The 14,510-nt window shown below is 36.3% G+C and overlaps 1 protein-coding gene across 3 annotated transcripts in view; it reads right to left on the bottom strand.

Moving 5' to 3' along the window:
• Window positions 1-397: 397 nt before the first annotated feature.
• Window positions 398-14,510, bottom strand: part of LOC107753060 (thyroid hormone receptor alpha-A-like) — a 30,119-nt gene continuing 16,006 nt past the window's right edge. Inside the window, exons 2-9 of one of the 3 annotated variants that reach the window (XM_016569166.1) lie at window positions 13,988-14,202; window positions 9,091-9,152; window positions 8,261-8,382; window positions 8,040-8,187; window positions 7,221-7,426; window positions 5,912-6,055; window positions 4,296-4,554; window positions 398-1,958 (exon numbers count right to left, since the gene is read on the bottom strand). In XM_016569166.1, the coding sequence (XP_016424652.1) occupies window positions 1,708-1,958; window positions 4,296-4,554; window positions 5,912-6,055; window positions 7,221-7,426; window positions 8,040-8,187; window positions 8,261-8,382; window positions 9,091-9,152; window positions 13,988-14,037 (1,242 nt within the window). In that variant the 5' untranslated portion in view covers window positions 14,038-14,202 and the 3' untranslated portion in view covers window positions 398-1,707. Of the gene's footprint in view, window positions 1,959-4,295; window positions 4,555-5,911; window positions 6,056-7,220; window positions 7,427-8,039; window positions 8,188-8,260; window positions 8,383-9,090; window positions 9,153-10,989; window positions 11,036-13,987; window positions 14,203-14,510 lie in introns of those variants that run through there. The other 2 variants (XM_016569171.1, XM_016569177.1) reach the window with 2 other exon arrangements.

Genomic DNA, 14,510 nt, shown 5'->3' with positions numbered 1-14,510 from the left:
ATTTTCATTTTCAAGTTTTATGCTGACTATAGAGTTTCTTTCTTCTGTTGAACACAAAAGAAGATATTTTGATATGTTGGCAACTAAACAGTTGATGGTAGTATTTGTTTCCATACTATGAAAGTCAGTGGCTACTGTCAACTCTTTGGTTACCAACATTCTTCAAAATGTCTTCTTTTTGTGTTTAAATTTTTGGGTGAACTATCCCTTTAAAATCTTTACATTTTTAAAGCAGCTGAATGGGAAAAATACCTCCAAAGCCAAGATGGCTGAAATTGAACTGACTGCTCCAATAACAATGGAGATTCATTTGTGAAACATTGTAGCATAAACAAAATTATGCAGTTTTTAAAGACAATACTAAAATAATGTTAGTATTTAATCATATTTACATATAAAACACTTAATACACCTTTTGTTAAAGTGGTTATTTGAGCCCCATTGTACACTGTACACTACTACGCTTAATAATCTAACCCCTAGTTTCTGCTTTTATTACCATCTGTCAAATTCTGATTTTCAAGGATTTATTTTTTCCTGAATATTTCACGATCATTTACCATCCTGTACTCCCAATGTTGTCCAAATAAATGGTAGGATGGATGGATTTGAGGGGTAATATTCGCCTAAAAGAAGTACCATGGCACTACTATGTTTTTTGGGATAATACCACAGTATTCTTTGAAGTTCTATGTAGTAACATATGGTACTTCCATCTGATGAGACAGTGGGAGCACAACGAGCGGTCAGAAGGCCATAATATGGAGATGGATGTGTCTCAAACCACAGCATATGTCTTAATACATATGTATATCAATCTGTCTGTCCAAATGGGTAACACTAGGACAGATGAATACAGGAGGAAATACCTCACGACAGCTAAATGGGTCACACGACAGAAAGCAATAAGAGGCTATTCAGAAAATGAGGTCACAAAATGTACAGCTTAAGTAACATACAAGTGGATATGGTAGATAGGAAGGTATATGCGAACTGTAGATACTGCATTGTAAGTAGATGGATAGGTTAATGTAGGTAGAATTGTAAGCATACATACATGTATGGACATGTTGCTACATGTACAGTATGTCTGTATGCTGGTGTATATGAGGTATGAGAAGTTCACACAACATATTAATGTATGTACAGAGTGTACAAGTGCACACAGGTAGTTATGTTTACAAAGGAGATATTCTATGCGTGCAAAGAGGAAGATGAATGCTAAAATACTACTGTAATCAGAGTGAAAATTAGCATTATTTTGTAGGTTAATCGTGTAGAACCCAAATATAGGTGTTCGATATTGCTCACAGAAGTTTCCTCTGTCCTTACAACAACAGCTAGCATTTTCGAAACAGGTTATTAAACAGCTTTTGAATGTGTGGGTTTCTTTGTCACGCTTTTAAAATAAGCTCCTTCTGAGGTTGGGAGGTATGTTGGTATGAGAGGTAGGTTGATGCATGCTAGCATTTTGTCTGTCTGTGGGAGGAATCTGAATGGCAAGTGACTGTAGGGTCGAAAGGTGTGGAGGCCGACAACCCAAAACATATCCCAGACAAAGCTGATGGTGCAAAATAAAGTACATGTCCCGGTTCGGCATTGCATGAGGATGCAAAAATCAAATGCTTCTGGTATGCTTTACGAAAACAAATTCACGACCAGTTTTGCCCCCTTTTTTCCCTCCCCAAGTTCCCCTGTGGCTCTCGGTCACACCTCCTGATCCTCGAAGACCTCTAGGAAGAGCGGGGGGAAGAGTTCTGTGGGACACTCCACTTTCATGTGCAGGAAGCGGCTGGCATGGCAGGCGCCGATCATGCGCAGGTTTGTCACCTTCATTAGCAGCTTGGGCCAGAAGTGTGAGATGTTGTGCTTGCGATGGTTGATGTAGTGCTCGAATGCTAACAAGTACATCTCCTGACACTTCTCGATCTTTTCCACACACGTGAGTCCGGAACGATCTGTGCAATGGAAAACTCAACTAATATTAAAGTGAATTCAGGCTGTCAAGATGCTGTCAGAGGTCATAACAGGAAAGTTAAAGGAAGGTTACAGGGATAGTTCACCCCAAAATTAAAAATATTTCGTCATTTACTCACACTCATGTGGCTTTAAACCCATATGCTGTTATAACACATAAGAAAAATTCCTTGACAGTTATTTTTGTTGTGTCTGATAACTGGTATGCAGAACCAATATTTAATGAGTGTTATATTAAAGGTAGGTCTAATGCTATTGCATGCATTCTGAGTTATTTACACTGTTAAAAGAGTTGGATTCTCATGCTAAACATGGCCAAAGTTTCAAAAAACGATTTGGACGTATGACAGTATTTCTGTGCCAAATACACTCCTTCCGTGTTCGTGTAAGTTTCGGAAAGTTTTTTCGAGCTTGGCCCTTCATGACGTCATGAAGGACGGAATTCCTTGTATGGGCTCTTCTCCCGGAAGAGCACGTGCACACATCATCAAGAGCGAGAGCAAGAGCAAGAGCAAGAGCAAGAGCAGCCCATCAACGTGCTTCATTCGGGTCACAGAAGTCATCGGCAGCGCTGCACAGGACTTGCTCGAGAAGAATGTCTCCAAAGAAGTGTGTTTTTGGATGTGAGGGAAAGATAACCTTGTTCAGCTTCCCAACGAACCCAGCGTTACGTGAACAGTGGATGCAGTTTGTTTTTCCGGGACAGCAACGGAGTTTTGCACGTGTGTTTGTTTGTTCCCGTCATTTCTGTGACAAATATTTTATAAAGAAGGCCCAGTTTGACGCTGGATTTGCACATCGTTTGATACTGAAAGATGGAGCGGTCCCAAGCAATAAAAGATCCCGGCCATGAGTCGGAACCGCAGACGGTAAGAAAAACTGCATCAAATTTCTCTGTTTTGTTGGTAATCTGCGCGTAAGTGCTCGCTACTCTTTAGCTCCGCCCACGACACGCCTCCAGGAGCTCGGCTGTTTTCGGAGAGAATCGAAAAGCTGTATCTTTCTTTTATAAATCTGATAAAACTAAAGACTTTTTTGGTGATATGAAGGATGCAGTACTACTCTATACGTACTCAAGATTAACATGAGATTGGCAGAAACTGTGTGTGTTATGTCTCCTTTAATGCTTTTTTTGTACAGTGGTAAGTAAATAATCATTAGACTGCAGGCTTTAACAGACTACCGTTATATTAAAAATGTTATAAATCAGGCATTTTTGTAATGTATCTCACTTGAGCATGAATGGATGTTACATAAAAAGGTTAATCATTTATGAAATATTTTAAATGAGATATTTGTAATGCCATTTTGGCCGTGATTTTTTGACACACCAGATGGTGCCATTTATCAGTAGACACAATATTAAAGAAAACATAACTGATTACATATACAATACCATTCAAAGGTTTGGGGTTGGTAAGATTTTTTCATGTTTCAAGTCTCTTATGCTCACCAAGGTGGTATTTATTTGATCAAAAATACAGTAAAACAGTCATATTGTGAAATATTATTACAATTGTAAGATATTTTCAAATTATTATATAATTCCTGTGATGTCAAAGCTGAATGTTCATCAATTACTCCAGTTTTCAGTGTCACATAATCCTTCAGAATTTATGCTAATATGCTGATTTGCTGCTCAAGAAACATTTATTTATTTACAATGTTGCAAACAGTTGTGCTGATTAATATTTTTGTGGAAACTGTGATACATTTTTAAGGATTTTTTGATAAATAGAAAGTTTAAAAGAGCAGCACTTCTTTGAAAAAAAAGATGATGTATAACATTATAAAAGTCTTTACTGACACTTTTGATCAGTTTAATGTATTCTTGCAGAGTAAAATGTTCATTTCTTTAAAGAAAATTCTTACTGACCCCAAATGTTTGAATGGTACGGTATAATAAGCACAAAAGCACAATAAAAGTAGTCCATATGTCTTCTGAGGTTATATGTCTGTGAGGAATCAACAGAAAGCTATTATTCACTAATAAACCTCCTTCCCATTATAGCTCAAACATCATTAGTCTTGTCACATGCATCAAACTTTTCACAGTGCTTTTTAGGACGACATATTTGATTCGAAAGCTGCAGTGACGGGCAAGATTATCAGTGAACAATAACTTCGAAATTTCAAATGTAAAAATTCTACTTTTGAGTTTCATGGTAGAAAAGGAAACAATCATACAGGTTTGAAAGAACATGAAGGTGACATGATGACAGGATGTTCATTTTTGGGTGAACTATCTCAAGATTAATAGTTATGATTCTTAAGAACCTACAGTACATATGGCTGTAGCAGCTGGCAGTCCATCTCACCTGAGCTCATGAGCAGTACAGCCTGCAGCAGCGCCACCTCTGAGTCATCCAGGTTGAACTGTGACAGGCTCTTGCCCAAATCAAAGATGGCATCAGACACCACTCCTAACCCTCCATTCTTCAGCTGCTCTCGACTGACAGCCATCTCCCCGCTCAGGGTCAGCGTCTCGCTCTCTGGGTCGTATCGCACCGCTGCGCGCAAGGACATGATCTCCATACAGCAGCCTTTCAGCAGGATAATCTGGTCTTCACAGGGCAGCTGGACATCAGTGGAAGACAATAAAGCACAAATGTGACCCTGGACCACAAAACCAGTCATAAGGGTCAATTTTTTTAAATTGAGATTTATACATCATCTGAAAGCTGAATAAATAAGCTTTCCATTGATGTATGGCGTATTAGGTTAGGATAATATTTGGCAGGCTAAAGTTAGCATTTTCCAAGATCTCCTATTGCGCCTTTAAGACTGGTTTTGTGCTCCAAGGTCACAATTGATTCTTGTGCTTTACAGCTCGCATGACATCATTCAAGGCCCAAAAACAAGGATGAACCACTATTTGATTGCTATTTGTTATCAACTTGTCAGCTTTTTCCCCTTATCATAAGGGGGGAAAAATCAACCTGGCTAACATAAATGAAGCAATGTTGAAACTGCAAGAATGATTTCTGATAGCATCACTAAGATAGGACCGAAAATAACAAAACCAATCAGTAATGTTTTGCCATGCCATAATTTTCCAGCAAAAGCTGTCTAGGAGTTCCTGTTTAATTATAATAAATGTCATTTTTAATTTGATGAAAAAATTATACTTATATGTGTGAAAAATTCAATACATTTAAAAGAGTTATTTTCCATAAAAATATTTAAAATGAGAGAAAATAGTATAAATCTAAATGTATAATTTTACAAGTAATTAATTATAAAAATAACATTTGAAAAATGTGTGTTTGTATTGGGGCCGGTTAAAATGTTGGCAGTGTTCCCGGTTAAAATAGGGCCGGTTAAAATGTTGGGAAGCAGAAATCTGAATTACTTCCTGAATGGGCAGAACAGAAGCCATGCCTTTGACAATGGCAAATCTGGCTTTTTTTTTTTTCTTTTAAATTGTCTTTTGAAATTCCTAGCACAATGAAATATCCTCGCTTATCCTCCCTTAGAGGCTTCAATGTCCTCCACTGTAGCAAGTCAATAAGTGATGATCTGTGATCACTATGTGTTCACATGAGCAATTAGAGTGGCAAAATAACAAGTGATTCAAAGCACAGCAACAGCCTGTAATCACAGCCAATGTTTTAATAAGGCCATTACTCAAATTTGGTAGCAAACAAGGCAGATTTGAAACTAAGAAAACACACAGGCAGTCTCTATCATTCATACACAAACACTGACATGCAGTTTTGGTTTAGAGAAAGTACAGTGACAGCTGGAGCGGAGCAGATAATTGCTCTTTCACAGCGGTCTCTGACAATTGATGTAATAATGCGGCATGGTGTTGTTTATGAAAATGTGTATTTATGGGATAACGTCATTTATGGGATCAGCTGCGGAGGGGCTTTTTCAGGCCCACTGGAGAACTGAGACATATTTGACAGTATTTGAAAAAACAGACACTGACCTCAGAGAACATGGGCAGTTTTTTGGCAAAGTCCACAACTCGTGTGATGGCAGGGGTGATGATCTTGGTGAACTCACTGAAAGCCTCCAGGTCGACTTTGTCGTTGTCTGATGTGGGGGCTGGAGACTGCCCGATGTCTTCTGGCTGAAAGAAACAAATATAGAGTGAAAAAAAAAATCTGACAAATGTTACAAATGAAAAAGGGTTCAACACCAAGGATTTTTTTCTCTGCTTTTCACATTTTTAACATATTTACATTTCATTTTACCAACACTTGTATAAGTGAGATTATGTATGTTTTTGTAAAAGAGTAAATAAATAAATTACTACTATTTTACAATAACATTTTAAAAGTTTGGGGTCAGTATTATTTTTTTTTATTTGAAAGAAGTGAATATTTTACACTGCAAGGATTCATTAGGTTGATCAAATGTGACAGTAAAGACATTTATAATGTTACAAAAAATTAAAAATAAATGCTATTCTTTTACATTTTTTATTCATCAAAGAAACCTTAAAAAAAGTATTCCAATTCCCATAAATATATTAAGCAGCACAACTGTTTTCAACTTTGATAATAATAAGAAATGTTTCTTGAGCAGCAAATCAGCATATTAGAGTGATTTCTGAAGGATTTCATGGCACTGGTGAAGACTGGAGTAATGACTGCTGAACATTCAGCTTTGCTGTCACAGGAATAAATAGCATTTTTAAACACTAAAACAGAAAACAGTTATTAAATTGTAATATTTCACAGTTTTACTGTATTTTTGATCAAATAATTGCAGCCTTGGTGATTATGAAAGACGTCTTTAAAAAACAATTCCAAAATCTTACAGAGCCCAGACTTTTGAGAGTTGTTTATACTTTTTAACCCATTCTAAGGCTGTTTTCACATTTGGTTAGACTGACCTCAAGCAAACTCAGTGCAAAACACTAGCATCCATACCAGCCAAACAAACCAAGAACAAATCTTGGACAGTGTTGAACTGTGGACTAATCGTTCTTAACAATCCTCAAACTGATTTATCTGAGTGTTTGAGGGCCAATCCAGTGCTCTTTGGTTACTGTCGGCAACTTTCAAATCCTGACAGACCACTCTGTGTAACAACACTAGTTGCTAGGCAACATGTGCTTTTTGAGCCCTGACATTCAAACACAATCGGCATGATGAAGAAAAGATTCTCAAAAAAAAAAAAGCTGTAAGACGGACAATAGCTGGAGGTTATTAGCGATCTAGCTGAGAACCCAACCGCCTGTACAATGCTTTGCATGTTTACAGACATACAGACACAACCGGGCCTCTTACTAGGAACTTGCGTTTTTGTTTCCAGTGAGGGCCTTGGGCATTGGTGTGGCGATGAGCCTCCGTCACCATACGAATGAGCTCCCACTCCGAGACGGTGGGCTCAGGCCGATCGTGCAGTGTTTTCACCATCTCCTCATTCTTCTTCCGTTCCCGATTTTCCTCGATCAGACGCCTCTTGGCCACACGCTTTGAATCATCCAGCACCACTGCCAGGGACATGAATCACTCGCACAATCACTTATTTAATACTCTCAGTACTAAATAGGAAATGACAGGCAATGTTATGTAATGTTATTATATATAAGGAGATTATAGCAGGTTTTTTCAAAGGCCACATTTATATATTTATTTATTGAGAAACAATGTCATTTAAAGACTCATGCCATTTTTACAGAGACAGAAATCTCACCATCAGATTGTGCTGAATTAATACTTTGGGGGGAAAAAATCATATATATATATATATATATAAATTAAATAAATAACTATTAATATTAACTTTCTATAAAAAAGTGAAAACAGTCATTTTATACTTTATATATTTTATACTTTAAAAATTGAAAACATTTGGAAACATTTTCTGTAGTCTTTAGATACGAGTAAGTCTTTTCTAAAATAAAATTAAATAAAAAAATTGGAAAATAAAAAACTAAATAAAAAAAGACTTTAAAAAAAAATAAAAATAAAATAAAACAATATTTGGGTTTGTGTTAGTCTGTAGTCATTGTTATTAATTTTATATAAAAAAATAAATCTACAGTATTTCTTCATTTAGCCAAACAATCATGTGTGTGTGTGTGTGTGTGTGTGAACACTCACAGTCCATGGCCATGCCCACCGAGATGCACTTCTTGAAGCGGCACAGCTGGCACTGGTTGCGGGTGATTTTATCAATGATGCAACAGCTGTCATATTTACAAGAATAGGGTGAAGATTCATTCTTCTGTATTGTCCTCCTAAAGAAGCCCTGGGAGCAGAAGAAAGCAAATTAATAAGTAAGCACAGACTGATTATGATTATGAAGTGGTTGGAAATCTCACCTTGCAGCCCTCACATGTGATGCAGCGGTAATGGTAGCCAGTGGCCTTGTCTCCGCATACCACACATGGCTCATCTTTCTCCAGGTAACTGGGAATATACCCTGGAACAGAGATGATCTTCACTAGAAAAGGAGGAGGAGATGGGTTGTTACAGCAGAACACACACACACACACACACACACACACACACATGCACGCCATGTTTTATGGGGACATTCCATTGACTTAACGGTTTTTATACTGTCCAAACTTTCTATTGTCTATCCCCTTACCCTAACCCTACCCCTAAACCTAACCAACACACCAAACTTACTGCATTTTTAGATTTTCAAAAAACTTTTTGTATGATTTATAAACTGTTTTCCTCATGGGAACCAAAAAAAAATGTCCTCACAAATACAGAAATGACTGGTATTAACCATCCTTGTAGGTACATTTGATCCCCGCAATGTAGGGAATACCAGGAACACACACACACACACACACACACACACACACACAAACATTGCCTCTACAACCCTGAAAAAATATTCCAGCAACATTGATTTTCATATTGTTAATAACTTGTGTTTTGGGAAGTCATAAGAGTTTTGAGAATCAAAAGTGTGAGGAGATGATAACAGTATTTTTAGTTTATTCCAAAATGATCTGTGGACAGTGTTGAACTGTGGACTAATCGTTCTTAACAAGTCTCAAAGATCTAAATATTTATTTTTGTTAGCTGAATTCAAAATCTGCTTGTCTCGAAACACAGAAAGGGCACGTTTGGGCATCTCAGGCCCAAAATGTTTAGGTCTAGACTGCAGTGACACCAGATCCAAAATGCTTACCAGAAGTGCTCTTCAAAGAGCATTGACTATTCTTTCTTTTTCCCTTCACTCCATTCGGCCACCTGGAGAAAAAGAGCAGAGGGGAAATAAGTATACGGTAAAATCAGAAATTATTTTTCTATTTCTATTTTACAAAAATGACATTTTACAAAACCTATTTAAAATCTAAAATGTTAAAAAGCCGCTTATATACACAAACGTTGAACGTTTGGGGTTGGTATGATTTTTAATATTTTTGAAAGAAAGAAATCTCTTATTCTCACCAAGACTGCATTTATTTGATCAATAATATGGTAATAACACTAATATTGTGAAATATTATTAGAATTGTAAATAACTTTTCTCATTTAATATATTTTAAATGTAACTAAAAATCAATGTTGTGCTGCTTAATATTTTGTGGAAAACTATGATACAGGATTCTTTGAATAGAAAGTTCAAAAGATCAACATTTATTTGAAATAGAAATCTTTTTTAACATTATAAATATCTTTAACTGTCACTGTTGACCAATTGAATGCATCCTCACTAAATAAAAGTATTTATTTCTTTAAAAAAAACTTTTGAAAGTGATAGTGTAGCATGCATTTCATTATTATTTCCATTGTTTTACAGTACATATCGTAAGGCCTAACGGTAAAAATGGAAATCATGCCCAAACACTCCACTTGTCTGTCATTGGTCAGACAAACAGACAAACATTGGTTGAGTCAGTCTAGTCAGAATGTTCAAACAAACACAATAATGAGAGACTGTTAATCGACCTATGAATGACTTTCTATAGTTGTTTCTGCATATTAAGCTCAGAAGTGACAAACAATTTTAACACTAAAACATTCAAACACTTTCTTTCTTCCGTGGAATATATATTAAGATATTTTAAGAAATGTGTCACTCTCATAGAGTGGAGGTCAATGGTAACCAAAACATTTATTGGTTTAGTTACCAACATTTTTCAGATGATCTTCTTTTGTGTTCCACATAAGAAAGTCATTCATACAGATTTGGAGCAACATGAGGGTGAATAAATGCTGACAGAATTTTCATTTTGGGTGAACTCACCCTTTAACTAAGTGGGCAAAATAAATACATGTGGTGACCACGCGGTGGCACTGTTTAAAATAATTTCACACTGCATTATTCACCTCAGCTGACCGCCATAATTTGTCTATCAACAGTGTTGCATCGCCTTGCAAAACTAAAGGAAGCAAAACTAAAGGAAGTGCAACAGACCAAACCACAAACCGGTTTCATGCGTTAAATTCACGTGACTGCCTTCATGACTCCAAAACCACAATGAAATACATAAGCAACACTTTCAAGTTCCTCAGTTGGTAGTGAACAACAACAGAAGTCGCTGTCTACATGTGGAGGTTATGAACTCACTAGCAGTGTACAGCAAATGAACCCGACACACCTCCGTGAACCAGCACATAGTCCAGTTGATGCGAGGCAATTCTTGTGTTTATAGAGCTGAACACAACAACGCATAGTATATACACTAGTGTTACATTATTTATTTACTGCATGAAGATAGTGCTATATTACAAATGACCAAAACATGACAAATCTACTGAGCTCAAAGCCTACAACATAACTGCAAACATTGCAAATTACTGAAATGAATGAGAACACAATCAAATGCAATACATTCTAATGCAATACCTCATTATCAGTCATGTGGGATTTGAGTTTCATTAAACACACATACACACACAAACAAGATACCCAAGCTAGGACAATAATGAAATGACCTTTTAAAGCAATCTTTTTCTCTTCTCTATTGGATAGCACAGTATTAAGTCCAACTGACAATCTGCCCGTACATCCACATCCACAGACACGACTGAACAAACAGAGGGAATGGGATGAATGGAGAAAGAACATTTATATTCTAACCTGTTGATATAATGGGGCTGTAAAATGTGCATGATTGCCGTCCTCTCTCTCTCTCTTTCTCTCTCTCTCTCTCTCTCTCTCTCTCTCCACACACTCCTCCTCCTGCCACGGCTCCTGTGCATCAGCCCTGTGAGCCCCACCTCTCCTCCATCACTAACCCTCCTCTCATCTTCCTCTTCACTCTCTCGCTGCTTTTGTCTAAGCCAGGCAAAGGACCCTCTGTCATCTGTCTTTACATACAAATGGACTGCTACAGTGTTGTCATTTCCACATACTTCAGATATCAATGCTCAGTTTCTAGCATATTAATACATTCATGCATAAATCATCAACAGAACTGTGTTAGAGCAGAACACAGCACTATAAATCTTCAGTGCATCAATTCAATGCACAAACATTATGTTTGGTATACAGAGAAGTCCAAAATACTAGTGAAAATACTTCTGTTTTGCATTATTTGTAAATAATTTAGTTTAGTATAATAATATAATATTATAATGTATAATAATGCATTTAATTTATTATATAACAATAATAACAAAAACATTATTAACAATAATGATGATGACTATTATGGTTGTTGTTAATTTTTCATTTATTACATGTATTATTATTATTAGCATAACAAATTGAGTGTTTTATTAACATGAATATGAGAATGTGAAAAATCTTAAATATTTCATATTCATTTTATGTCATAACATTTATTTGATAATAATGTTTTTGCTGGTTTACCTTTTTATGCATGCAAATATAATTTTTTTTATTAAAAGACGTTTTATGATTTCAAACATTTTAAATCAAAGAAATATTATTCCCAAATCTCCTCAGACTTTTGCACCTCATATTTTTAGCACACATCTAGTTAGAAAATCAATTAAGAAAAACATACACACCATTTTTTATTATTTAACAGATGCTGCATTTCTTTAAGTATGAACATGTTAAAAATGAGAGTTTCTATCCTCTTGAATCTCGTGGCTAAATCTACACGTGAGCTGTTGACACATCAAAGTAAAATCCACGTCAAAGTTCCACTTCCTCTTTTTTAATTCCTGCACATGCTTTCGAGGAGAGAGGAACTGAGGCGCTGAGAGATGAGCGCGCACACTCACAGTGAATAAGCCTTTAAATGCTCACTCACGCGTGCCTTCTGCTAATCAAATTACAGAGGCGTAATTAAATGGCGGGTCGAGGCGAGGTAGGGCGCAGGACAAATCTGCCTTTCATGTAACCATCTGAAACTTCTCTAGCTGCATAATAATCCCACAACTGACCCATAGGGCCCTGAAACTGTGTGTGATAGTGTGTGCGGTGGTGCGCATGCAGCAACTGAACGTCTGGGGGGAGGGCACGACCATGAGGCAGCACATGTGAGAGACACGTGCTTGGACGCTCCAAACACAAATACACACACACACTCTGCCGCAATGACACACACTGGTCCGAGACAATCCATCGACTGTCGTAATGATTCAGTGTCCTGAATTGTCCCTTGCTACACAGTGACCCCATCTGGCTTCTGTACCTCTCTCTCTCTCCTGCACTATAATCTCACTCTCTATTTGTCATATTCCATATCTAATCGTATCATCTAATCGTAAAACACTTCACACACTTGGATGAATCATCAGGCACTCTGGATTACAATCGCATTCAGTTAGGTGATGTTAAAGACTTCTTGCTTCTTGCATATGTGCACTGTAATGACTCCTTATATCGGTTTAAATGTTATATTAATGTTTATGTTTGATTTTATAATATACTTGAATCTGATTGATAAGTCAAAGCATAGAGGGCTCAAATATGTTTGTATAATGACGCTACACTGTATTATTGACCATTGTACCTGGTAGCCAATCTAGCTACTTTCATGTCTCTCTTATCACTCTGCAGCCTTTTTCATATAACATAATTAAATAATTGCAACTCAGTATTTCATGTCCATGTCCATTTAATTATTTATTTGGTAAGTTGTAAGTGTGACAATTCGTGAAAACACTTCTATTTTGATTTAATCAAATAGAATACTTCATAATAATTGGCATTACCATAAAAATCATTAAAAACACTATTTTATATATATATATATAATTTTTTGGTACTTTTCTCAAATTCAAACTAAATAATAAAACTTTCAAACTAAATGATAAGACTTTTCACTCAAATTGTTATTCCGATATATAAAAAACACAATACATTCTAAAATAATAATAATAATTATTATTATTATTTAAAAAAAATTACAATGTATTGTATTTAATATAATATTTATTATTATTAAGGTATCTGAATAACAATTTGGGTGAAAAGTTTTACATTAATTTGAGAAAAGTACAAAAATGTCACAGATTTGCTTGATTATTGATCTAAAAATAGTGAAAATCATTAATTTGGTAAGTTGTAAGTGTAATATGCTGGATTATGTAGTCAACTCATTATTATTGCAAAATATACCCAAGGTTGATCAAAACAACACTTAAGAAAATCAAATAAACTGATATGCTATATTAATATTTTTAAATTATATATTTAATTAATTGAATAAAATAATATCTTAGCCATAAAATGGATATTAGCTGTTGGAAACTGATACAAGGAGGAACTAAAGCAGATATTGGTCATCTCAAACTGGTTAAATATCAGCAGTTTAGTCAATCAAGTCAAAAATGTAAATTCTGTCATAATTTACTCATCCTAAAGACATTTCAAATCTGTATGACTTACTTTCTTCTGTGAAACATAAAAGAAGATATTTTGAAATATGTTGGTAACCAGACAGTTTTGGTCACCCATGACTTTCACTGTATGGACAATGAAAAAAAAAACACTGAGACATTTCTCAAAATATCTTCTTTTATGTTCCACAGAAGAAAGCAAGTCATACAGGTTTGGAACGACATGACAGTGAATAATGATGACGACAGAATTTTTATTTTTAGCTGAACTATCCCTTTAAGAACTGGCATAGTTTATAAATACACACAGGATAACTCACCGTGTCTCATATCCCTCTGGCAGGTTAAGCTCCTGCTCTTTGTGTTCCATTCACCTTGATTCCATCCAGCGTCCAATCACACGAGACTGAGGCGGACCCGACCCTCGCTGCTTTGCTCAGCATACGCAGGGTCAGTATCAGTCAGCTGCTATAGGACGGCTCGTGGTGAAATATCCCCACGTGTATTCCTGGCTCTGGATCAAAAGCCTTTATACCTGTTTATACCAAACATAATTAGCCTTGAATTAGCACAAACCGAGACAGTGAATTTCTCTAATCAAATCACCTACATGACACCTCCTCACTGATCCTGTCCTCTAGAGTCTAGACATTTGTAAAGCAGCTGTGACTCAGTTTCAACACACGGTGGTGCACATGCGCATGAGACCATCGTGTCTAAACCCTTGCCCCCGGAGCTCAGGCCAAGCTGCTCTCATTAGAGGGAAAAGGCCAACTGATAAATGCACATCCCTCATGCCTGTGTGTTATTTTTCCATTCTTGCTCTGAAGCCGATATGGCTTC

This window comes from Sinocyclocheilus rhinocerous, unplaced genomic scaffold, assembly GCF_001515625.1.
Source record: "Sinocyclocheilus rhinocerous isolate Xijiao unplaced genomic scaffold, SAMN03320098_v1.1 scaffold191, whole genome shotgun sequence".
In the NCBI taxonomy this organism is placed as follows: domain Eukaryota; kingdom Metazoa; phylum Chordata; class Actinopteri; order Cypriniformes; family Cyprinidae; genus Sinocyclocheilus; species Sinocyclocheilus rhinocerous.
The sequence above is the reverse complement of the archived record's forward strand: the minus strand, read 5'-3'. Positions and strand labels throughout refer to the sequence as shown.